This window comes from Nipponia nippon, unplaced genomic scaffold, assembly GCF_047370975.1.
Source record: "Nipponia nippon isolate SJK-2023a ecotype South Korea unplaced genomic scaffold, ASM4737097v1 scaffold_24, whole genome shotgun sequence".
Taxonomy (NCBI): Eukaryota; Metazoa; Chordata; class Aves; order Pelecaniformes; family Threskiornithidae; genus Nipponia; species Nipponia nippon.
The window spans coordinates 5,121,322-5,144,890 of record NW_028262341.1 but is presented as its reverse complement, the minus strand read 5'-3'; the positions used below and the strand labels follow the sequence as shown (position 1 = coordinate 5,144,890).

The 23,569-nt window shown below is 42.9% G+C and overlaps 1 protein-coding gene and 1 long non-coding RNA gene across 4 annotated transcripts in view; one reads left to right on the top strand and one right to left on the bottom strand.

Moving 5' to 3' along the window:
• LOC148055310 (uncharacterized) overlaps window positions 1-4,728 on the bottom strand; it is a 51,959-nt gene extending 47,231 nt beyond the window's left edge. Inside the window, exon 1 of the long non-coding RNA XR_015705587.1 lies at window positions 4,631-4,728. This is a non-coding gene — a long non-coding RNA (uncharacterized LOC148055310). The remainder of the gene's footprint in view (window positions 1-4,630) is intronic.
• A 105-nt stretch (window positions 4,729-4,833) lies between these two features.
• Window positions 4,834-17,421, top strand: ARRDC3 (arrestin domain containing 3). Of its 3 annotated transcripts, none has more exons than XR_015705583.1 (8): window positions 4,834-5,291; window positions 8,518-8,599; window positions 11,117-11,264; window positions 12,511-12,613; window positions 13,006-13,262; window positions 13,691-13,853; window positions 14,648-14,840; window positions 16,257-17,421. XR_015705583.1 is itself a non-coding variant. In XM_087761347.1 (8 exons), exons 1-8 carry the CDS (start codon window positions 5,012-5,014, stop codon window positions 16,311-16,313), a joined length of 1,245 nt encoding a protein of 414 aa, XP_087617473.1. In that variant the 5' UTR covers window positions 4,834-5,011; the 3' UTR covers window positions 16,314-17,421. The 3 variants fall into 3 exon arrangements, 2 of the variants coding, with proteins under 2 accessions (XP_087617473.1, XP_087617474.1); XM_087761347.1 differs by having other exon boundaries at window positions 14,686-14,840; XM_087761348.1 differs by having other exon boundaries at window positions 14,686-14,840; window positions 16,207-17,421.
• The last annotated feature ends 6,148 nt before the right edge of the window (window positions 17,422-23,569 follow it).

Sequence of the window (23,569 nt, the reverse complement as noted above, 5' to 3'; positions counted from 1 at the left end):
ACAGGGGAATGAGATGGGCGAGTGGGTAAGAGACGGCAGGAGACCAAGCGCAAGTGGGCAAAAGGCAGATTTAAAGGGAGATTTTTGTATAAATACATATATATTACACAAGAGGCCAAGATACAGTTTGTTTCATTTATGTGCTGATTTCTGGGCTGTTCTGGTGAACTCAAAGCTCTTTTCTGAACTCATCAGGTCTAAAAGTGTCTGTTAGAGATGAGCTTCTTACCTCACCTGAATCCGACACTTTAAGTTAACATATCAAATACTGCCAGATTCTTAACAAAATCTTGTGCTTTGGGAGTTTGTAGCTGTGCCCATGATAACCAACAGGATGCAACACAGGAAACGCTGTTCCCAATTCATTCTCCTTACCCAAAGGACATGGAGGTGAACAGCTGCAGGAAGGAGACTTGTGTTTTAGGGACGGCATAATAGGAATGAATTAAAAAAAAACAGAGGGAAGTTTCCTGATTGGGGCACTGGGAAAAGAAGGGTCATTATTTCAAACAAGAGCAGATCTCATCTCAGATGTTTTGGGTGCGTATACGTATATAGCACAGAGTGAATATGAAATAGTTGGGTTTTTTTAACCAAGCTTTAACAGGAATTTAGAATTCATCTTGAAAACTGGGTCAATTTTCATGTAAATCAGGATATCTGATCACTCAGGATATATTGTAATTAACTCACAACAACAGCATAGCAATATATGGAAATGAGAGAGCTTCAAAGATTGTGAGATGTTGCATTGCATGGGTATCCAAATGTCCCACTGATTTCAGTGGACTCAGTTCTACGTGTTTGGAAAAACATCCAAAGCGGCTCGACCACACCTGCAGCCCTCAAAAATTGCTCCAAATTGCAGCTGTCTCACTGTTGCAGTGAAAATTAGATTTATCGGTGGTGTTCGCAACATCTCCAGTATGCCTTAAGAGGCTACTGTCCACTGCATTTTCCTCCAGACAGCAATCCAGGAACAGCAAAGAGCTGTGTGCTGCTCAGTATGACACATAGTCAGGGCTTGTAACTGTCTGCAAATTGGCAAAACCTAAAGTCCTAGAAGATGACCCATAAGCTCACAAATGGTGTGATCTTCCTAACAGTGCACTTGCAGAAAATGCTTGGCGCACGTCCCACATCCCAACAGCGGCTGTGGTATTTTTAAGTTGCGTGTCCAGAAATGGATGGGCAAAAGACAAGAATCCTAGTGAGAGGGGAGGCAAGTTAGGCCTACAAGGTCTGCAAATGATCTAGAGGGAAGGTTTCACAGCAGCTTAGCAAAGTATTTTATCTTTCTCCAACAAGCCTGGAATGGGCAAATCTAATCAGTATACAAAAGACATCAGACATATCAGAAAATAAATGAGCACGCACCATGCCCCAATTACATAGGAAGGTCCCCTTCCTTGTCTACGTAGAAAGAAAAAAAAAAAACCACCACATGAATATCCACTGAGCTAGCAAGATTTGGGCCTTCAGCTTTCCAGAAAAGGCAGCTGCAGTGCTCTTCACCATCTCTGCAGATTTGCCCTGAGAGAGGTGGATGGTGAGAATGAACCCAGAACTGGAAGGACAGGAGCTGTTGCCTGCACTCCGTGGATGGAAGCTGCATCCCATCTGGCTGCTGGCTTTCACACGTCCTGCAGCAACTGCAGACCACGCAGTTGTGGTTTGTATGATTCGTGGAGGACACAATTATCTTAATTGCAGAAAAGAGGAAAAACGTGCAAATAATTGGTGCCCTGCTGGACCTGCTGTTCACGAACAGAGAGGGCCTGGTGGGCGATGTGGTGGTCGGAGGCTGTCTTGGGCTCAGTAACCATGAAATGATAGAGTTTTCTATTCTAGGAGAGGTAAGGAAGGGAGTCAGCAAGACCGCTACCCTGAACTTTAGAAGGGCGGACTTTGGGCTGTTCGGGAGCCTGGTTAACAGAGTCCCTTGGGAAGCATTCCTGAAGGGCAAAGGAGTCCAGGAAGGCTGGACGTTATTCAAGGAGGAAATCTTAAAGGCGCAGGAGCAGGCTGTCCCCATGTGCCGCAAGTTGAACAGGCAGGGGAGAAGACCGGCCTGGCTGAACAGAGAGCTTTGGCTGGAAAAAAAGGAGAGCCTACCACCTTTGGAAGAAGGGGCAGACGACTCAGGGGGACTACAAGGATGTTGTGAGGATATGCAGGGAGAAGATCAGAAAGGCGAGGGCCCAGCTGGAACTTAAACTGGCCACCGCCGTTAAAGATAACAAAAAAAGTTTTTATAAATATGTCAGTGACAAAAGGAGGGCCAGGGAGAATCTCCCTCCTTTGTTGGATGCAGAAGGTAACCTGGCCATGAAGGATGAGGAGAAGGCTGAGGTACTTAATGCCTTCTTTGCCTCAGTCTTTAATAGTCAAGCTAGTCATCCTTGGGTTTTTCAGGCCCCTGAGCTGGGAGATGGAGATAGGACGCAGAGTGAAATCCCAGTTGTCGAAGAGGTGGCAGTCACTGACCTGCTCCTCCACCTGGATGCGCACAAGTCCATGGGCCCAGATGGGATCCACCCAAGGATACTGAGGGAGCTGGCAGAGGAGCTGGCCAAGCCACTCTCCATTATTTATCAGCAGTCCTGGTCAACCGGGGAGGTCCCGGATGACTGGAAGCTAGCAAACGTGACACCCCTCTACACGAAGGGTCGCAAAGAGGACCCCGGGAACTACAGGCCTGTCAGCCTGACCTTGGTGCCGGGGAAGGTCATGGAACAAATCACCTTGAGTGCCATTATGCAGCAAGTGCGGGACAACCGAGGGATCAGGCCCAGCCAGCATGGGTTTATGAAAGGGAGGTCCTGTTTCACTGACCTGGTCTCGTTCTATGACAAGGTGACCCGCTTAGTGGATGAGGGGAAGGCTGTGGATGTTGTCTACCTGGACTTTAGTAAGGCCTTTGACACTGTCTCCCACAGCATGCTCCTGGAGAAGCTGGCTGCTCACGGCTTGGATGGGTGCACTCTACGCTGGGTTAAAAACTGGCTGGACGGCCGAGCCCAGAGAGTGGTGGTGAATGGAGTCAAATCCAGCTGGCGGCCGGTCACGAGTGGTGTTCCCCAGGGCTCAGGGTTGGGGCCGGTCCTGTTCAACATCTTCATTGACGATCTGGATGAGGGGATTGAGTGCACCCTCAGTAAGTTTGCAGACGACACCAAGTTGGGTGGAAGTGTCGATCTGCTGGAGGGTAGGAAGGCCCTGCAGAGGGATCTGGACAGGCTGGATCGTTGGGTCGGGGCCAACTGCATGAGATTCAACAAGGCTAAGTGCCGGGTCCTGCACTTGGGTCACAACAACCCCATGCAACGCTACAGGCTGGGGGAGGAGTGGCTGGAGAGCTGCCTGACGGAAAAGGACCTGGGGGTGTTGGTTGACAGCTGACTGAACATGAGCCAGCAGTGTGCTCAGGTGGCCAAGAGGGCCAATGGCATCCTGGCCTCTATCAAGAATAGTGTGGCCAGCAGGACTAGGGAGGTGATAGTGCCCCTGTACTCGGCACTGGTGAGGCCTCACCTCGAGTACTGTGTTCAGTTTTGGGCCCCTCACTGCAAGAAGGACATCGAGGTGCTGGAGCATGTCCAGAGGCGGGCAACGAAGTTGGTGAAGGGTCTAGAGCACAAGTCTTATGAGGAGCAGCTAAGGAAACCGGGGTTGTTTAGGCTCGAGGAGGCTGAGGGGAGACCTTATTGCTCTCTACAACTACCTGAAAGGAGGTTGTAGCGAGGTGGGGGTTGGTCTCTTCTCCCTAGTAACGAGTGATAGAACGAGAGAAAACGGCCTCAAGCTGTGCCAGGGGAGGTTTAGATTGGATATTAGGAAAAATTTCTTCACTGAGAGGGTGGTCAAGCATTGGCACCGGTTGCCCAGGGAAGTGGTTGAGTCTCCATCCCTGGAGGTATTTAAAGAACGGATAGATACGGTTCTTGAAGACATGGTATAGATGGACTTGGCAGTGATAGGTTAACAGTTGGACTCGATGATCTTAAGGGTCTTTTCCAACCTTAATGATTCTATGATACTATGATAAACTTACGTGTGAGATCAACTGCATCTAAAGACATGAAAGCAACAGGAAAAGCATTAGCACGGGAGGAATAACACACTTCTACTTCTCTTGCAAGTTATATTTTCATGGTTGGACTCGACGATCTTCAAGGTCTCTTCCAACCAAAATGATTCAACGACTCCATGATCTAAGGAACTACGAAGGCTTACCACAAGATGGTGCAAAAACATAAAAAGTCCTAACACACCCGCAGGACACAGGCAAACATCTTCAGCCATAAAAAAGCATGAGAATCTCCACCGGGTGTCGGGTCAAGGAAATATTACTTTTTTCTTTTTTACTTGAGGAAAACCAGTAAATATACTGCTTTGAAAACGTAAGTCTGAACTTTTAGCGGCGCGCCTCAGTGCATGGCGGCTTGGGGACGGTTACCCACCACCATCACACAGCTCACTGAAAACCGCGTGTCGCTGGGGAAGACAGCAGGATTAGCAACGCAGCGTTAAATAACAGAAATAACCCAAGAAATGGCACCGCGCGGGGTGGGTTAAAAAACAACAACAACAAAAAAAAAACAGCAGCGGAAAAGACACCCACACATACGTGGAAAGGCACCAGTGTGTTTCGCAGCGCCGAGGGCAACAGGCTCACCCCGGTAGGGGTTCGCCTGTCCGTCCGTCCGCCGGTGCAGTGGGGCTCCGGGCGCTCCCCGGCGGGAGAGGCGGGGCGGTGGCGCGGAGGCGGGGCGGCGCATGCGCGGCGGGGCTTGTTTGTCACACGGCTTATAAGGCGGGGGCCGCGGCGGCGGCGGCAGCGCCTTTGTGGGGAGAGCGCCGGCCGGGCTGGGGCCGGGGCTCCCCGCCTCCCCAGCAGCCGGCTGTAGCGTCCGCGCCGCCACGATCGCCCTTTGCCTGAGGGGTTTTGGGGTTATTATTTTTTCTTTTTTTTCCTACAGTATATTTTTCTACACTTTGCTATAACAACATGGTGCTGGGGAAGGTGAAGAGTTTGACAATAAGCTTTGACTGTCTGAATGACAGCAATGTCCCCGTCTACTCCAGCGGGGACACAGTCTCAGGAAGGGTCAGTTTAGAAGTAACCGGGGAAATCAGAGTGAAATCTCTTAAAATCCACGCGAGGGGACACGCCAAAGTGCGTTGGACTGAATCGAGGAACGCTGGATCCAACACTGCCTACACACAGAACTACACTGAAGAAGTAGAGTATTTCAACCATAAGGACATCCTGATCGGCCACGAGAGAGGTAAGAGTTTCCCTTCGTAATGCTGTTTTTTTTTTTTTTTTCGGGGAAAGGACGCCTCTTTGCATCGTCTCGGTTTATTCCTTTTTTTTTTGTTTGTTTAATGGATGCAATTCAGTGTTGGGGAGCAGGGCACGCTGAGGGTCTCACACCCGGGTAATGAACCTGGGTGCCGGAGCTGCAGGAGATGCATCTGCCAAGTGCCTGCAAGCAGGACTGTGCTGAACTACCTGCCCTTCAGCGCAGCCATTTAGTAATACCCGAGTTTTGTAAAAATGCATTACCGTTTTTTCCTTAGTAATACTAGCAGGATTTGTTCTTCCATGGGAAAAATAGCTCCAAAATCAAAGCTAGACAGGCAGTGAACGACTTCATTGGCAGCATCCTACCAAATCCTGAAATACAATGAAAAGCATAAAAGCAGGCTTTTTGACACATCGGGGTTCTGCTTTTCTGATAAGGTGATGATTTTTTCAGGATAGCTCGTTATTGCCAGATAAAAAGCTTCCCCGTGGCTTATTTTGACATACACTACCACCGCCCCACGTGTAATTTTTTTTTTTACCCCCACCCGGTAAATCGCGTTAATTTTCCTCACCCACCCTTCCCGGGGTCGGGGGGACGGACCCCGATATAAAGATGTGTCCAAAAAGCGGGGTGGGGTGGGGGTGGGGTGGGGTGTGCGTGATGGGAGCATCCCTCCCAAAACTGGCGAGGACCTCCTGCCCCCCCCCCACCCGTGGGCTGGGGGGGGGGGGAGGGGGGGGGCTACCCCTCCCCATGCTGACAAACCCCCCTCGCCGCCCGGCTGAGAGCTGCGGGGCTGGGGGGTTGGTTTTTTCCGAAGTTTGCAGCCTTTGTTCGAAGCGGTTCAATCCTGTTTGGGACCGGTCCGGGGGGGGGGGGGGGGGGGGGTGCGCCGCCTGCCTCGCGCAGATTGGCCGCACGCGTCAGGTGGTGGCGATGACTTAATTCCCCAGCACAGGAAAATAATGTTACAAACCGGTTATGTAATTTTGATGCTGCTTGGCTTTTTTTTTTTTTTTTCAAATATGCAGCATATTTACTGCAGGGATGGGATATTTCCCTTTCCTTTGGAAAAAACAGAACGTGATTTTTGAAGAACTGCGGCAGGCCGCACCGATGCCATTAGCATCTTAAATTAACGTTGTAGCAGAGCTGCGGGCTTTGTCTTTTTTTTAATACCTCGTGCACAGCTCGCTCACGAGGTGACCTGTGGCCCAAACCCTCCTTCCCCCGACCGAAACTTCACGCACCTCCGGGTCGCGGGTGACGAGAAGCCTGGAGACACGGAGGAGCCTCCCGCGGCCGGTGGGGCAATGCCCGGGAGTGGGAGCGTGCGGGGCGCCGGTGAGGGAGGACGGGGCGAGCCGGCCCCGCTGCCGGCGCCCGCGGCCGAGTTTCAATGACCGCCCCGGGCGCTTCTCCCCCGGAGCTGGCGGCCCAGGCCGCGCCCCCCGCCCGCCCCCTGATTGGCCGGCCGGGGGTTTGTTGGCCTGTTGCTAAGGCGATGCCAGCCGCTGATTGGAGGGGCGCTGGCCGCGGGGGCGAGGGAGCAGGTTCCCCTGCCCGCGGGCGCCGGCAGCCCCCCGCGGGAGCAGGGGCGGCTCCCCTGAGGAGCCGGCACGGCGGGAAGCCCCCCTGAGGGCGGGCGGGACGCCCTGCGGCCGGTCACGTCCCCATCGCCCCGCACCGATAACGTCCCCTGAGGGGGTCTCGGCGGAGAACGGAAGGCGAGGGGCGGGTGGCGCCCCGCCTTCCCTCCCTCCCTCGGCCGGCGGGGAGCGGAGCTGCTGAGCGAATGCGGCGGGTGTAACGTATACCGTATGTATATGAGCGGCTGGCTGGGGATCCGCTCGCGCCGGTTTAGGCCGGTCGGCTCCTGCTCCAGCCTGGCCCCTGATTGACAGCTCAGCACTTGTTTACCACAGCTCCGCCGCGGCCGCCCGGCTCGGCGGGACTGCTGAGCTGGCAGAAAGGGAGGGGGGGAGGCAGGACGGGAACTTGTCTGTGAGGAGGAGATCGCCCTGCTGGGAAATAGAGCCGCAAGCAAAAGCAGCGCTCCCCCTGCCTCAAAAAATAAAATAATAAAACAAAACAAAAACCACCACCCTCACGCTGATACATTGTCTCGCCCTTTCGGCGCATTTTTGCTCGTGCATTTGTTTCGATAGCTTGCTGGTGGAGGCTTTTTGGGGGGTTCATTTTTAAAGATTTTCAGCCTTTGCGGTGCACTACAGGAAGGGGAGCATCGGCGTTTCTGTAGGACAATGGGAACTTAAAACCCTCCTCTGTGCCTACGTGCCTCCATTAATGCTTCAGACCATTAAATATAAGAGGTTGCCTTTCGCATTGTCTCACTATATCCCCTTTTATTATTCCAGCCCTTTTTATGTGCGAGATGCTCAGTTATTTTTCTCTCAACTTTCTGTTTTGGTGGAGTCAGCGTTTTTCTGCTTTTATGGTAATTACGCTGGAATAAACTGCGAATTTGTTGCAGCATTTAAAGGCGTGCAAGAAATCATGACCATAAAAAAAGGTCAGCTTCCTTGCTGGAACCACAAATATCTGGGTCTTGCTGTCCAAGCTAACCTATAAAAAACCAAAAAGTTTAGCTCTAGACAGTGTTAATTGGGCAGCTTGCCATTTTCTGTGCCCCTGAATTTATCTGGTACTTTCCAGGTGGTACTTGTAGACCCTTCTTTTTTCTCCCACTTTTTTTTTGGTGATTAATTTCTGGACGCTGTTGCCAGGCAGGAGATTAAATTTAGTAATTCGGCATCCTTTTATCTTACATAGCAGACTTAGTGCAGATGGCTTAATGCTGTTAAAGAGCCATCTCTATTTTATTTTAACTAGGAATACCAGTGGAAAGCATGATTTCCATTACAGATCTTGCAGGCAGGCCTTGAAATGGCAGCAGTTGCAACTGTGTCAGTGTTCAGAGGCGGGATTATAAATTAAAGCAAATTAACCTCTGCTTCTCTGTAAGGTGAATCTGCCAATCTTGCCTACCCTTCTGTAGGTAAGATTTGGCCCTGCATCCAGCAGTTAATATGAATGGACCAGAGACCCTTGATTCTGGGACACCACGTTCTTAAATGCTGTAACTAGTGTGTAAGTGCCTTTTATTCTGGAAGAGAAGCCCATATAAAGTATAAAATGTGTGCAGATGGAATAGCATATTGGTTTTTTCTTCCCCTCCTAGATGATGACAATTCAGAAGAAGGCCTTCACACCATCCATTCGGGAAGGCATGAATATGCATTCAGCTTCGAGCTTCCACAGACGTAAGTGCCCGTACACAGTCCTTGGGCCCTGCTGCCCACCCGCCTGAGCAAAACTCCTGCTGTGGGTGGAGGGGAAACCTTTTCAATGGTAGTAGGAATTGTGCACCGACATGCAGCGGAGGACATAATCTCATTAAACTGAAGAGGTTGCTTTTAAACTGATACACAGTTCCTTTTTTTTTTTCATTTTCCACAAAACCAGGAGCTCATTGCTGCCCAGTTGCTCACTTTCTTTTGACCAAGTCCTACTGATTTATTAGGTCTTCCAATATTTTACCCCTTCCCAAGAGGAGGGAGAGGAATTTGAACTGTCACTGGAGTACTGCAGAGTGGCTGAGATACCTTCTAACTCAACCAGCAGTTTACTGGAGCCATGCAGACCAGCAGAACTAGAGATAAGATCACAGCTGAATTGTTTGGGCTCAGTCTGGAACAAATGTGGCAAGTTTAACCAGGTTTGAACAAAAGAGGAGGTTGTTCTCATTTGAATAGGATGTATGTACCCATGCTGGCCTTTATGCAGAAAGCCTGGATGGAAATAAGCAGAAGGATGGGTGGATGAAGCAAGAAAAATTCCCATACCTAATCCTGTTTGTCTCAGAAAGCAAAGGTGAAGCAAGAGTGAGAGCAGAAGTGTTAAGATAAGGATTGTTCCCCCACCCCCCAAGTCTGAAATGTGTAATGTAGACATTGTGAATGGAAGATTTATACATAGAGGAGTTACAAATATGGAAATTAGCTAAAATACAAGTTGCAATAAAATTAAATACACAGGAACAGAGGGAGTCTCAACATGGATGGAAAAAAGATCCTTTTGCTGTAAAAGGCAAGCAGTGAAGCCATTAACATTGAAAAAAATGGGCAGTGTGTTATGTGAAATAGCTCAGTACCTAATATTAAAGCTAATAAACCATCTGTTTGTTAGAGGTGCTGGTTTTAGCAGAACCTGCAGATGGTAACCACTTTTGTGGGTCAGTTTCAAAGTGAACAGTGCAGGACTTGATAGTAGATCTTACTGGAACAGTGGAGAAGACCTGTATACATGGACATATAAGACAATTTAGCATTTTGTGAAAAGCAGTAAGGCTAATACTGGTCTTCCCTTCAGCTGAAAGGGGCATTGAAATATGAAAAAACAAAACGTACATAACATGAAATGCTTACCTTGAAGTGAAGCAGATAGCCAGTCAAATGTCACAAGCATTGGTCAAAACACAGGTTCTTTTTAACTGACCTGAAGGAGTAGCTGTGAAACCAGCTGTTGATGATACTGAAAAAACAAAGGCTGGGATTAAAAGCCTGAAGTTTGACACTGCCCACTTATTTGTTATTTTGTGTCCATGTTGGAGTACTTCCAAAATCTACTTACACTACAGAGAGACAGTGGAAAGAAAGAAGGCACACACTGGCCTTACTGATTTTTGCCCTAAAGAATATGGGGCAGGATTAAACATTGAAGACTGATCTAGAAAATCCTTTCGTTTGGATTATTAGGGGAAAAAAGTAAACATTTCAGATATGCCAATAGAGAAGTCAAACCTGTAACTGAAAGAATCATTCTAGTAAAGTACTATCTTGGCTAGTATTATTCCCTATGGAAGATATGGAAGCTTTGCAAATAATTATGTTTAATTCATATATTATGACGTATTCAAAACAGTGTAATAGAAAAATTTCCTTGCATAAAAATAAGGATAAATTAAGTTATGGAAAACTACTGTTAATTGGAGATGACTGTAATATAAAGATCTTTTGTCTTTCATTTTATGATGTTACAGGAAAAAGGTGATGCTGAAAGGTTTGGAGATCCTTTCCACATTGTTTTTATTCCAGCTCCCAAAAAGGACTTCTTTCATCTGTCAAAGTTCAGAGCAGAATAGGCTTGATGATGTTATGTGTATATGATATATGTACATCCATGTACAATATAAATGTTTTAAGCTGGTCTCATCAGGGTAGAGGAAAATCAGAAGGTACTCAAAATAGCCTTTCTCTTCAGAACTCTAAATTGAAATATTTACTCTGCTGAAGGCAAAACAAACTACAAAAGTGCAGACTTACAGCTAAAATCAACCTGATACTGAGATACCAGCCAAGTAAACAGTAGACAATGATTTACAAAATACAATATCCAAAACAATGATTGGTTGATACTAATGCTAATTTTAAGTTGGTAGTCTTAATTTGGCCTTAAAAGGGCATGCTTTAGTCTAGATGTAAAAGCGGCCTCTTAAGTTTAAAGGAAATGTGTACTCTCCTGGCATTTTCTAGTACAATTCTTTAATTGATTCTTAAAATCTATGCAAAACTATAGTAGGATGAATTGGAGATGATTTTTTCTCCCATCTTTAATCTTGAATTTTTCTGAGATATGGAAACTTTGCAAATAAGTTATGCTGCATTAAATAATACAGTGCATTACAAATGCAATTCTACATACTAATCCCTGATCTGAGCAATTGTATCATTATTAGACAGAAAGATTTTACTCAATTTTGACCTTTGTGTCCTGCACAGACCACTTGCTACCTCATTCGAAGGCAGACATGGCAGTGTGCGCTATTGGGTGAAAGCCGAATTGCATAGGCCTTGGTTTCTACCAGTAAAATTAAAGAAGGAATTTACAGTCTTTGAACATATAGATATCAACACTCCTTCATTACTGGTAAGAATTGACAGAATTACTCATTCTTTGTTTCTGGCTTAAAAATAATTAAGTATAATAAGTGAAACAATATCCACATCTAATTTTACCTATTATTTATTTGCTAGTTTAATTACAGCTGATCTTCTAAGTATTACATCAGTTCAGCAACTCTTTACTGGTATTTTGAAAGCTACATTTTTCCTCTACTTGGAGTTGCTTCACATTTAAGATGTAAAATGGCTTTGTCAATTTCAATTGATAATACTAAATTGTAAAATGTCACTAAGAAGGAAAACTTTGTGAACTGTTCCTCTTTGATTTTTGAATAAAGAATAATCTGTGGAAGGAACAGTGAAACTTAAAAGAATATTATAGTAAGAGACTGCTAACTTAAAAATGCAAAGTAAAAAATGTACTGGTGTGCATAATTGATAATTTCCATATGGACAGTTTTCTACAGTGGGGAGAAATTATCATAATTCTGTATAGTCTGTTTCTGAAATGTCATTTCACTAAAATAATTTCAGTATCACAACTGCTTTCAATGAGGATTTGATTCCAATTGGGCCTAAAATTTCTTTTCTTTTTTTTTCTCCTCTTCCTCAAATCCCACTCTATGGAGGGGGGAAAAAAAGCTCGAAGTCCATTGAAATAGGTTTCTTGTGTGTATGGGTGAAAAATCAGACTTGCAAAGGGATGTCGGCCTTGCACAAATTCCATTAAAGTCAAAGGACTCCCATTTGACTTTAATGGGCTTTGGATCAAGTCTTAAATCCTGATATCGTGTAAAATAAGTCTGTTTAATATAGGTGAAAAGGAATCATTCTGAAATAGAGGAAATAGCAGGAGTCAAAGTTACAGTACTTCAACTTAGTTATTGTTTCTGAAATACAATGTACTGGAAAGATGGTCTAGTTTACTGATGAATGAAAAGCTCTGCCAACAATATATTGGGATATGTAGGCTATAAAGCCTTTCCTTAAGTCACACAGTGTTCATGTATAAAGTGTTTTAAGTGTGACTGTAGTATGAAGTGTAGCAGAAAAACCAGTATTAATGAGTAATGGAATTAGAATAGAATAAACATCGTGTCTGCATAGTGCCATTAAAATGGCTTGAGGTTTTTTCCTCTAAATAAAACTAGCTATGTTTATCAAAATATGTAATAAGTACATTATGAAAGTCATTTTTTGTGTTGATTAAAATGGATGAAGAAATTCATGGAACTCTTAATTAAATGGGTGACGTTGTTCTTTTCTTGCAGTCACCCCAAGCAGGCACAAAAGAAAAGACTCTCTGTTGTTGGTTTTGTACCTCAGGCCCAATATCCTTAAGTGCCAAAATTGAAAGGAAGGGCTACACCCCAGGTACGTAACAGAAGTAATTATAGGAAATGTTTTTCCTTCCCTTTTAAAATGACAGTTTGTACTTACTGCTTTTATGTAAACAAAATATTTAAACTGTTCTTACCACCTCAGTCTGCATTCAGCAATTTTCTTGATATTTTCTTAACTATGACTAATTTTGTTAACTAATGCTAGCTGTGTAATCAGATTGTCAAAGGACATCTGCTTCTATTAGACCTGTGCATTTCTCTTTTAGATTAGCTCATGGTGGTCCTATTACTGTTAGTGGATGTTTTTCAAGGTAGAGCATTGCTAGAGGCATCCAGTGCATTATAACAATACACAGAATGTGGCAATTTGCTTAAGCTGGGTTGTAAATATAAGGAGAACATGAAATTCTGGTTTTGTTTCAGGTGAATCAATTCAGATCTTTGCTGAGATTGAGAACTGCTCTTCCCGTGTGGTGGTGCCAAAGGCAGCCATTTACCAAACGCAGGCATTTTATGCCAAAGGGAAAATGAAGGAAGTCAAACAGCTTGTTGCCAACCTGCGTGGGGAATCCTTGTCATCTGGTAAAACAGAAACCTGGAATGGCAAACAGTTGAAAATTCCACCTGTTTCCCCTTCAATCCTCGACTGTAGTATAATCCGTGTGGAGTATTCACTCATGGTACGTTGGATGGCTTGTTTCACTTGAGCATGAGTAGTTTCCATCATTCATTGTGAATTGCTAACAAAGCATTCTGTGCTATCTAGTTACAAAATAAATACATATCCTAATATTGGTGTCCTGACAGGAGTTCTGTAAATAAATTCAGTTTAAATCATGCATGTTCTTAAAACAGTCGTGGTGTGCCAGCTAAGTAAATGCGTTATGAGTAGGTGACATTTCCATGTGAGGGCTCATGTTAGGAATCCTGAGCCTCTTTTGACTAGCAGAGCTTTTTGTCTCCATAGGGGCATTGGCCCTAAAACAGGCAATAAGGAACTTAAGTTCCTCATGGAAAATTCCATGGACAGAGAATTTTAATCTAATAATGATTAAGTGGTCGTACGAGCATACCTTTTAATCATATGCTTCTTGTTGTTGCTCTTCAGGTATATGTTGATATTCCAGGCGCCATGGATTTATTCCTTAACTTACCACTGGTCATTGGTACCATTCCTCTACACCCATTTGGTAGCAGAACATCAAGTGTGAGCAGCCAGTGTAGCATGAACATGAATTGGCTTGGTCTGACACTGCCTGAAAGACCAGAAGGTAACTTGACAATACAAATCCCAATCAATTTGCTGCTGTGTTTTGATTTTTGTCTGGTTTATTCATTGCTGTCATGCAAACAGACCCAAATTACATCCTTCATAATAAAGTCCACAGGAAATCCCTTGTGGATTTTTCCTTGCCACCTGCTTGTCCTCTGTAGAAGAACAGAGTTCCTTCTCTGCCTTCCTCTACCAAGGACAAGCAGTGAAATCCAGCTGCTTGGAAACTGGCACAAGTGAAAGCGCAGGATGCCACTTGTACCTGTGCAGAATTAATTCTGCCTCCAGTATCCCAATGGCATTCTTAGTTACAAGACATTGTAATCTGTCATAATACCAGTTTATGGTGTCCTTTACCAGCCTTAGTAGCCAAGGCTTTGTGGAAGGATAATGTAATTTATTTCAATGGAAATCTGTCTTGCCAAAGGAGAAACTTTGTATCTCCTTCGCTCTGTTTTCACACATTTAATAAACATCTGTTTTTATGTACAAATCCCAGCCTCAGATTTGTGGAGTCCAGAGGAATGCAATGTTTTATCATTCCTACCTGTACAGAAATTCAGTACTCTTAAGTATGCTTTGAATTTTAAGGGGATAATTAAGCCACAATAAGCAGTGGTTAGTCTGCTCTTGGATTTGAGCATAATCTTAAAATGAAACAGAACAGCCTATCCTCCCTTTCATGTTCAACAACTGTTAAAAAGTCACTGAAGTCATTTACCTACTTGCTGTTGCATTTTACAATGACAAAAGTTTAATATTTATCATGTTATATATTTTGACATGCATAAGAACTTGCTGTTCGAACTGCGTGTGCCTTTTCCCTGCAGCACCTCCTAGCTATGCAGAAGTGGTCACAGAGGAACAAAGGCAGTCCAGCCTTGCACCCATAGGTGCTTGTGATGACTTTGAGAGAGTGCTTCCAGGACCGTTGTTTGCATACATCCAGGAGTTCCGTTTTCTGCCTCCACCCCTCTATTCAGAAGTAGGTACCTCAGACAGAATATGATGATTAATTCACTGTTTTTCTGAATTGTGTCTTGTGGGATAAATGTAGGGAGTTGTTTCTCCTTCCTAAAAATCAGGAGAAATCATTAAAATTATGAACAGGGGATAAGGCAACTTAGTTTTAGCAAACTGCAGGTGCATTGCATCAAGAGTTTTCCAGATTCTTCACAATTCTGTTGCTTTGTAGAATTTCTGAACTGTTGTGTACCCTCTTAGCAACTTCATTAAAACCTTGCATTACATATATAATACACTGCATTGGTTAACACCAGAATTTTGGGTCTATAGAAGCACAACATGCTAATGTTTTCCAGCTCTACTTCTTTCTAAAACTACTCTCTCTGTGCATGCTTGGTTCTGTGTATGTGGCGCTTTCAGGAGCTTCAGAAGTTACAAAGGTACTCTTCCTGACTTAAATTTCTGTAAGAATGCAGTTCTGCAGCATCTCTGGCTGCATTTTTAGTTCTGTGAAAGCCACTCAATAACCATGACATAACTTCAAAAGCTTTCCATGTTCATAGTTTTCAGGAAAAAGCAATGGTATAGGACAAAAGTAAAATAGTGTCCGTAGGCTAAATCTTGCCTGAATTGAGTTGATTTTTTTTTCTTTTCTCCTCTTGAAAAGCTAATCTGCTATTGAGTGGGCAGAGAGGGGCATGGTTTTTGTGTGCTGGAGGCTTCCAGGAGAACTCTTCTGTAGCTTAACCCTAGAATACAACTCTTAAGTCCTTTTCTTTTTAAGTACTTAAAGATTTTGAAATTTTGGGGAAAAAAAAGAATGTTGTCTAAACTATATATTGTAGACTTCAACTATTCTTACTGTCTGGTTGTGGAGACCTAAGTTAGCAGGTTGTTCCCATCCTTCCTTTTCTAGAAAGGAAGAAGAGGTAAGGTGTGGAACACGTGAACCTCTAAGACATTTAATGGCATGTTTGAGGATTAATCACTTGTAAATTAAAAGTAGAATGACTTTTTACTGATAACTTTGTCTTCTGAAGCAAAACTTCTGAAATCAAATATTTTTTAAGCTACATTTTATTGATCAGTCATCTTATTTGTGTACAGTAAATAATTCAAACTATTTCCCTGCTACTAGAGCAGATTTTTTCAAGTTTTTATTAGTTCTTTGTGCTTATCTGAAATTAGTATCAGTCTGTAGTTTTTGTAGTTGCAAATTTTCTCCTATACTTAGTTACTAATTTTTTGATCAAAGTTTTGTCAAATTGACTAGATGTTTTTGAGTTATTTGAATAACCTTTGGTTTTGGAATGCCATTTATTGCTATGATTTGTCTTAAACTTGCAAATTTCGGTGGGTTTTTGTTTGGATTGGTTTATTTCTAGCAATTGACTCTAAAAATGCCTTGGGTTGTGTTTTTGTCTCTTTTGGTTAGATTGATCCAAACCCAGATCAGCCCACAGATGACAGACCATCTTGCCCCTCTCGTTGAAGGAATCCATAAGAAGCTGACTTGACTTGGGTTTTGAATTGTACCTGCCGTGTTGAAGGTCAAGGCGTCATAGTGGAGACACACTTTCAAAGGAAGCGGTTTTGCTCTTACCTGTATGGTGAATAAATGAAAACAACCTGTGATCATGCTTTGAAGCCTACAGTAACATTGTAAGACTGCTCCACATGCTTGAAGATGAGCTTTCCCTGCCCCCCCCCCCCGCCCCCCCAATACTGGCACATACTAGGAGCAGCCTTACTAACCTACAGTCATGTGTGTCAAAACACTCAAACCACATTGTAAGAGAGGGATGGCTTCCTCTCTTGATTGGGAAATTTGCACATGCTCATTGCTTAACGTTGTGCGGTTCAGTGTCACTACAGCTTTTTCTCATTTATGCCGGACTGTTGTTACCCCCCTTATTTGTTTGTGGTCCGCACAATAAGGAGCAAAAGAAAGCTTTGACAAAAAAGAGCAGCAACAGACTTTGACAAATGCACTGACTTTTCTTTTTTTAATTTAATGTAGCCTGGACTTTACCTGCATATGCACATGCTCAGAATTGTCCTAGTAGGCTGATCATGTATCACATCTTCAGCTTGGATCCTGTTGTGGATTTATTTACAAACATCAAATGCCTTCAAGCCAATCCTTCTTGCTGTATGTTTTGCAGCCTACTGTAGTAGATAAGCAACAGATGTGGGGCTGGGGTGGGAGGGTGGAGAGTTAATAGAAAGAAACTAATAGACTTCATCAAGATTGTGTAATACCTTCTTGATTTCTTTAAGAATTTGTTGCCTTTCTACTATTATTGCAAAGCAGCATTTTGTTACAGACTGCCTAAAAATCACTTAATCTCAGGTGAACTCATCACTTGCCAAACTGTTGGAATGCTATTTGTTTTGTTATGTTGCACTGTTCAGTTACTTCATTTTTGTTTTTGTGTTTGTGTTTTGTTTTTGTTCTTTATTCGAGAGGGGGATCTGGAATAGGGACATACACAAAAGTTACAAAACCCACCCTCATTCCCATTTCTCTTTCTACATTATAAAAAAAAGAGATATTTAAGTTGTGAAGCTTTAAAAAAAAAAAAAAGGCACAAATGAAAGCAGCACCAGTAGATACCAGCTCAGCCTCAAAAGAATTTTAAAAGGAAATAGTCATATGCTGTCTAGGATTCATAGACAGACCAATATCTCAAGTAGTAGGGATGGGAAGGGAAAGTAAATTTATTTTTATATATATTTACCTAATCACCAAAAATTCTATATGTAATGAGTCTCTAGTAGAAAGTATATTTCAAACTGCAGAAAAAGCTTGGACTATGCCAAGAGCTCAGTTTGTGCACTTTGTATTATCTTCAGGGTTTATGATACTGTAAAAATAGTAAGACTAGAAGTATAATTAAACTGGGCAAGACCAGTGTTACCAGCCATACTCAGATATCGGTTAGCTAGAGTTGCTTCAGTTATTGCATCTTCTGTGGTACTCTCAAGAGCTTTAAAACAAACAGAACAGTGCATTTCATCATACATTCATTCAGAATGCAAGAAATTATATGGAAAGAGCACTTGCCCTTGAGTGTGCCCCAAGGAAGAAAAGAGTGCAATGGAGCCATTTGATGTGCTAACACCAATACCAGCACTTACATGCTAGAGATTTATAATAAAGGTCAACTTTCCTTTTCAGAAATTGTGTAACACAGACCAATGACAAAGGGACACGCTTGTAGTGTTGATGACTTAAATCAAGATGTAATCCATCAAGCGTCTATCTCCTTGTGCAATAAAACAGCTCAGAAGGGAGCAGGAGAGGGGAGGCTGGTGTTTCTGCATGGTGCTCATTCTTAAAAAACCTCTGTCTTGTTTTTAAGGCTTCATAAATGCGACAATATAGGCTTTTCCATAAGTGGCCTTTATGAGAACATGAACAATAATTCATGTTTCAAAAATGACAACAGGGTGATAAAATATAAATGAGTCGCGTTTTAAGTGATTCAGTTAAAAGGCTTGGGCTTGGAGCAAGAATATTGGATGAGAAGGAAATTGGGTGATGTCTTGCGTTATTAGGCCAATTTTGTGAATGTCCCTTCCCTCTACCCTCTCCAACCAGACAATTGTAAAAGCTGATGGGATCGTTGGCATAAAAGGGCATTTGGTGGTTTTACTTTTTTTTCCTTTTTTGTTTCTTTAACAGACTAGGGAACAATTGCTGATATACATAGCATTAAAGTACTTATCACAATATAATGGAAAATTGCATATGAAGCAGGATTGACCAATATTGTAGTAATTGACATGGCATCACAGCCTTTGTGATTAGAGTGAAAAAAATCTATAACCTTATCAAATAAAGACTTTTGGTTTAAATTACGTTGTTAGTTGTTCAGAGGCATTACTCTTCCACAAATATTGGTCAGTTCTCAGCATTATAAAACATGAGGTTCACAGTTGTAGCCCGTTATTTGATAGAGAATTCTGATCTGAATTAGGAAAAAGTAAGTAAAATCCAAACATTAGAGAAACAAAGTGCAATATTAAATGTTTGCTTTATAGATTATATTCTATGGCTGTTTGTATTTTTCTTTTTTTGTTTTTAGTTTTGGTGCTGAATATGTCCTTGTAGACCTTGTTTCAAGAAAACAATATGTGGAAAACAATTTAATTTTTCCTATTGCTCTTCCTTGTGGAAAATAAACTTTTGTAAAAAAAAAAAAAAGGCTTTTAAATGTTTTCATTGTAAGTCGTAATTCTTTATACATGACCTAAATATTTTTTTCAAAAGATGTCTGTGTATAAAATAACAACTGTGAGGATCACATAGTACAGGAACTCCCTATAGGAACACACATACTAACCTCTCTCAAACTAGAAGGGGAAAAACTATTTCTAGAACTATACTGCAGAGTATCACAAAAGTCCAGTTTCAGCACCCTCGGCCCCTTTTATGTACATCAGTGACCTCTCGGGGCTGGGTTGCAGGTGGGAAACCACAATTTCCTACATTGGGAAGCACCAGTGGCTGTCAGGATACGTGTGTCTTTCCAGGATGCTGTGTGTGTGTGGCGACCCTAGTTCCAGGCGTCTGGTCCTTTCCATGACACGTGGCTGGGGGACACAGAGGGGGCAACGCGCATTTTGGTGGGGCTGGGAGGAAACTGGGGAAGGGGAATGACTTCAAAGGTCTGGTTTTGCAGCTGGGACTTGGAAATGTGTTTTGGCGATGTGGGGTGGAGAAGGGTGCCCTTTGCTGTTCCCTTGGGAGGTCCAGTGTGACCAGATGTTGAAAATGTCCCCCTGCGACCTGCGCCCTGCTTGTGGAGCTCTGCGAGGGATTCATAAAGCTCCCCAGCCTGCCAGCAGCAAGGCACTGCTGCGACATCTCGCTTCCGCATACCTTGCACAGCTGAACCTCTGACAAAATGGATTGTCGTCATCCTTCGGTATCAACATGTCGCTTGACCTAAGAGAAGGTTCAGCAGGCGAGCAGCCAGGGGCTCGGGTGGCCAGCGTGCCCTGTTCCTCTCCGTTGGTGTTTGGTGTACTGGGGACCACTTCATTCCCATAGTACTGTACCCTCAGTTTAATGGTGCAGCTGCTAATGTGGACAACCCAAACATTTGATCTAACATCGTACATAATACAAGCAGTAAGACAACCCTCTGTGAAATGGCGTGTTTCAGCTTAATTTTGAGTTTGTTAACAAATGAAAATCCAGGCAGACTTTTTTAGGATTTTTCCCCCTTATTAATAACACTGTTAATCATTTTTGCCTGAGTTCTGGTTCAAACCAGTAAGAAACATAAAAAAGGGTCTCTCTCATTTTGCTCGTCTAATTGGAGCTCCTTCATAGCTGAGTGACAATGAGAATATTTTATTTCTAATTCCAGCACAACCCTTCTCAGTAACCAAGTTTCTAATGCTATGTGGCAGTGTTAGAATTCAAATTTGCATCAGCATCATTTAAGGGACACACACTTCTAGCAGTTCTGTGCAACATTTTCTTGACATCTCACATTTTTAGACCAGCACCTCTGCTTAATTAATTTAAGCTTACCTTTATTGTCAGCTTTACTATAAAGTTGGAAGTTATCAAAGTTTTATTATTTGAGATCTGATTTTCTTTTTTTTTTAATGTAAATGTTTCTTATTTCTGAATATTAAGATACTTGTGCGTACCTACAAATCTGTGCTATACCAGGTTGTAAAGCTAATGGCTCTTCCGCATCAGCTGTCCCTAAAAATGTACAGAAGGGTGGCAAGTTACAATGCTTGAGCACTTGAGCTTCTGAGAGACACAAAGCAACCTTGCAAAATTGATCAACACCTTTTCTGGCAATTATGTAGCTAAAACATGTATCTAGCACTTTTTAACCCCTTTTTAGATTTAAACCTTTTTGTGTTTTACAGAAATGAACCACTAACTTGCCATAAACTCCAGCCACCTTAGCTTTCCACAGCATTGCCACAAGCACAAAGCCCAGCTGCAGAACTGAAGAAGGGTCTCCAGAAGCAGTGCGTGAAGCTGGGTGTCCACCCAACAACAGCTTTCCACAGGAAAACATCTTTGCCCAGGTGAATGCTGCCAATTTGAACCAACTCCTGTGACTTGAGGTACATGGCTATGGGCAACTCTACAGAGAGTCAAATGCCCATCGTAGATTTTCAGTAGGCTAGTGTTGCAGGAGGACAACTGCTCCTGGGGACATAGAGTCCAGACTTCCCACATGTCGAGGATTTTGAGCAGAGCTGCCCTCCAGAGGTCCACAGAGACTTGAGGAGGTAGCAGGATTTGCACTTCATGATGGTTACTGTGGATTTCATCTCCTAGATTTTGGTTTTTTTAGTGAAAGCCACTTGCAAAGACACGTTCCACCTGCCCTCCAGACCATATCCTGGAAACAGGAGAAAAGTAACCTATTTCTTCTCCCAGCAATCATTCACTCCTGGAACTCCCTCACATAGCTACAGCATGCTATTTTTAGAGCTGGATCTCCCTGTCTCCTGACCTAGTGGACATTACGGCAGAGAGGTAGCTTCTGAGTAAAGGCCAGGTTCTGCCACAAAATCCGAGTCGAACATTGTACCTTTCATTTAATCCAGCTCATAACGGGGAAGATTCAGAGTTCAGAAGGACGCTGCGTTTTGAGTTTGCCTCAGGCACCTTGCTGTAATAAATGTTTGTCATATTTGGATGAAAGACAATGACCTAGAGCAGAGAAGGTGAGAGCTTTAAATATAACATAAAAATTGAGTTGTTTAGATGTGTTTTTAGGGGGGGTAGGAATATACAATTTAAAAAAAAAAAACAACCAAACATATCCAGTAACTAATACTAAAGTGCAAAGCCTGGCATTATGCGTTAATGCTCTGTTGCTCCAGCAGTGAACTCTGATGTCTTACACAAGAAAAACACAAATCTCTGTAACATGGTGCATCCCATCTACCATGAGCAGCTCCCTGCTGCATTTTCTGCTGGGGACACTGGAGGGAACGACCAAGCGTGTAGTGGTCCCCATCACTCTCACGCATCACTGCCGAGGGACTCTTGCCTTCCATCTCGAGTCTCGCTGGGCTAAAGCAGGCCTATGACTCGCTAACTCTCCACCAAATGTTTGGGGATGGGGAGGCCATGACCCGTTAGATGTTTATTGGTTTAATAAATGTTATTTCTAAAATGAACGGATGATGCCATTCAGTCTTTCTCAAAGGAGATACGATACTTTTGTTTTCAGCTGAATCCACGGAGGGAACATAGGAGGAGGGGAAAACTTATTGCAAAACCTAGTATTATTTATTTTTATCTGAAAATTAATGCAATTGTCCAGATCTAAGCAAGGCCTTGCTGTCATTGGACTGCCTAGAATCAAAATGAAACTTCCCACTAGACATGGTCATAGCAACATGCAAGGCAAATCTGTCATGGTTGCCCATCAGCTAAGAAACAGAATTTAATAAATCCCTCTGTGGTTCAGTAGCTCTGCAAAAGATGTAGGGTATTCACCAGGACTTCTGATTAACAAATTACTTTTTTATTATTTACACCCTTGTTTGGAGGCCTACCCTAAATCAGCTGAAGTCTGGCAACACTGGTCTATTTCTTTTGTAAGCAGCCCATTTTTCCTGGTTAGCATTGCTAAGAAGATCAATCACCATAGTATCTTCAGCTCTGATTTCAAAAATTATTTCAGTATTAAATATGTGGTATAAACAAAGAGAAACCTGCATCAGTGTTTTACAGCTATTTAATTATCTCCCATAAATTAAATTAAATGGTCCTCTTACCTATCTTTTAACAGGCTACGACAGGAAAGACAGTTTTATTGCTGCCCATTATTTTTTTAGTGCATCAAACACCATTTATTGTGACAGAGTTGTGCACCTCTAAAGCAATAAAGCAATTCATCAGTTGTACCACAAAAAGCTATCCTCCCAAATAAAACAAATGAAGAAAACAATACCTGGCTGGTGCAGAAGTAGAACAATATAGTTTAAATTAACTTTCAAACCACAAGACTGTGCTTACTTTTCATTCTGATTTTCCCCTCTTTTTTCCTTTATAATTCAAAGTAGTTCAAAGGAGGTAACAATCTTTTCTTAATCCCTTTGCTGCCTTCCCTTTCCTGTATTTTATTCAAACTTTTTAATGCTTCAAAACTTCCTACTTCTTTTTGTGCTTGTATTTGCTCTTACATCCTATGCCACCAATAAAGCCTCATATAAAGCTGGATTTCCTCAAAGAAAATCCCTTTCATCTACCTTTTTGACCTGAAATGCCTTCCCAGAATGCACTTGAAAAGCCACTATACATTTTCTCCCCAAAACCATCTTTTATTGAAAAAACACCATGATTAGATAGAAGACTTGTGAATTCCTAATATGAAACTTACTCTTTATTCATGGTATGACCTAGTAAATAGGCAGTTGCAGTATAGGAACTATTTTAAGGTATTTCAGCACCATTGCTCTGAAGTATCTCACAATGAACACAAACTGACTTACCTTGAAGGTGATTTTATCACAGGTTAAAAGCATACACAGGAATGACTAATATTGGAGTACACTGCAGTGAATTCATATCTCTTTTACCTGTGAGATAACACATCCTACCACTGTCTCACAATTACTCCTCCACCCAAAAAAAACCCCAAACAAACAAATTAAGCTTTAAATGTCTTATAAACATTATTTTCATGTAGCTAACATAAGGAAACTCTGTTCTAATGAAGGCTATATTACCCTGCACTCATGCTGATC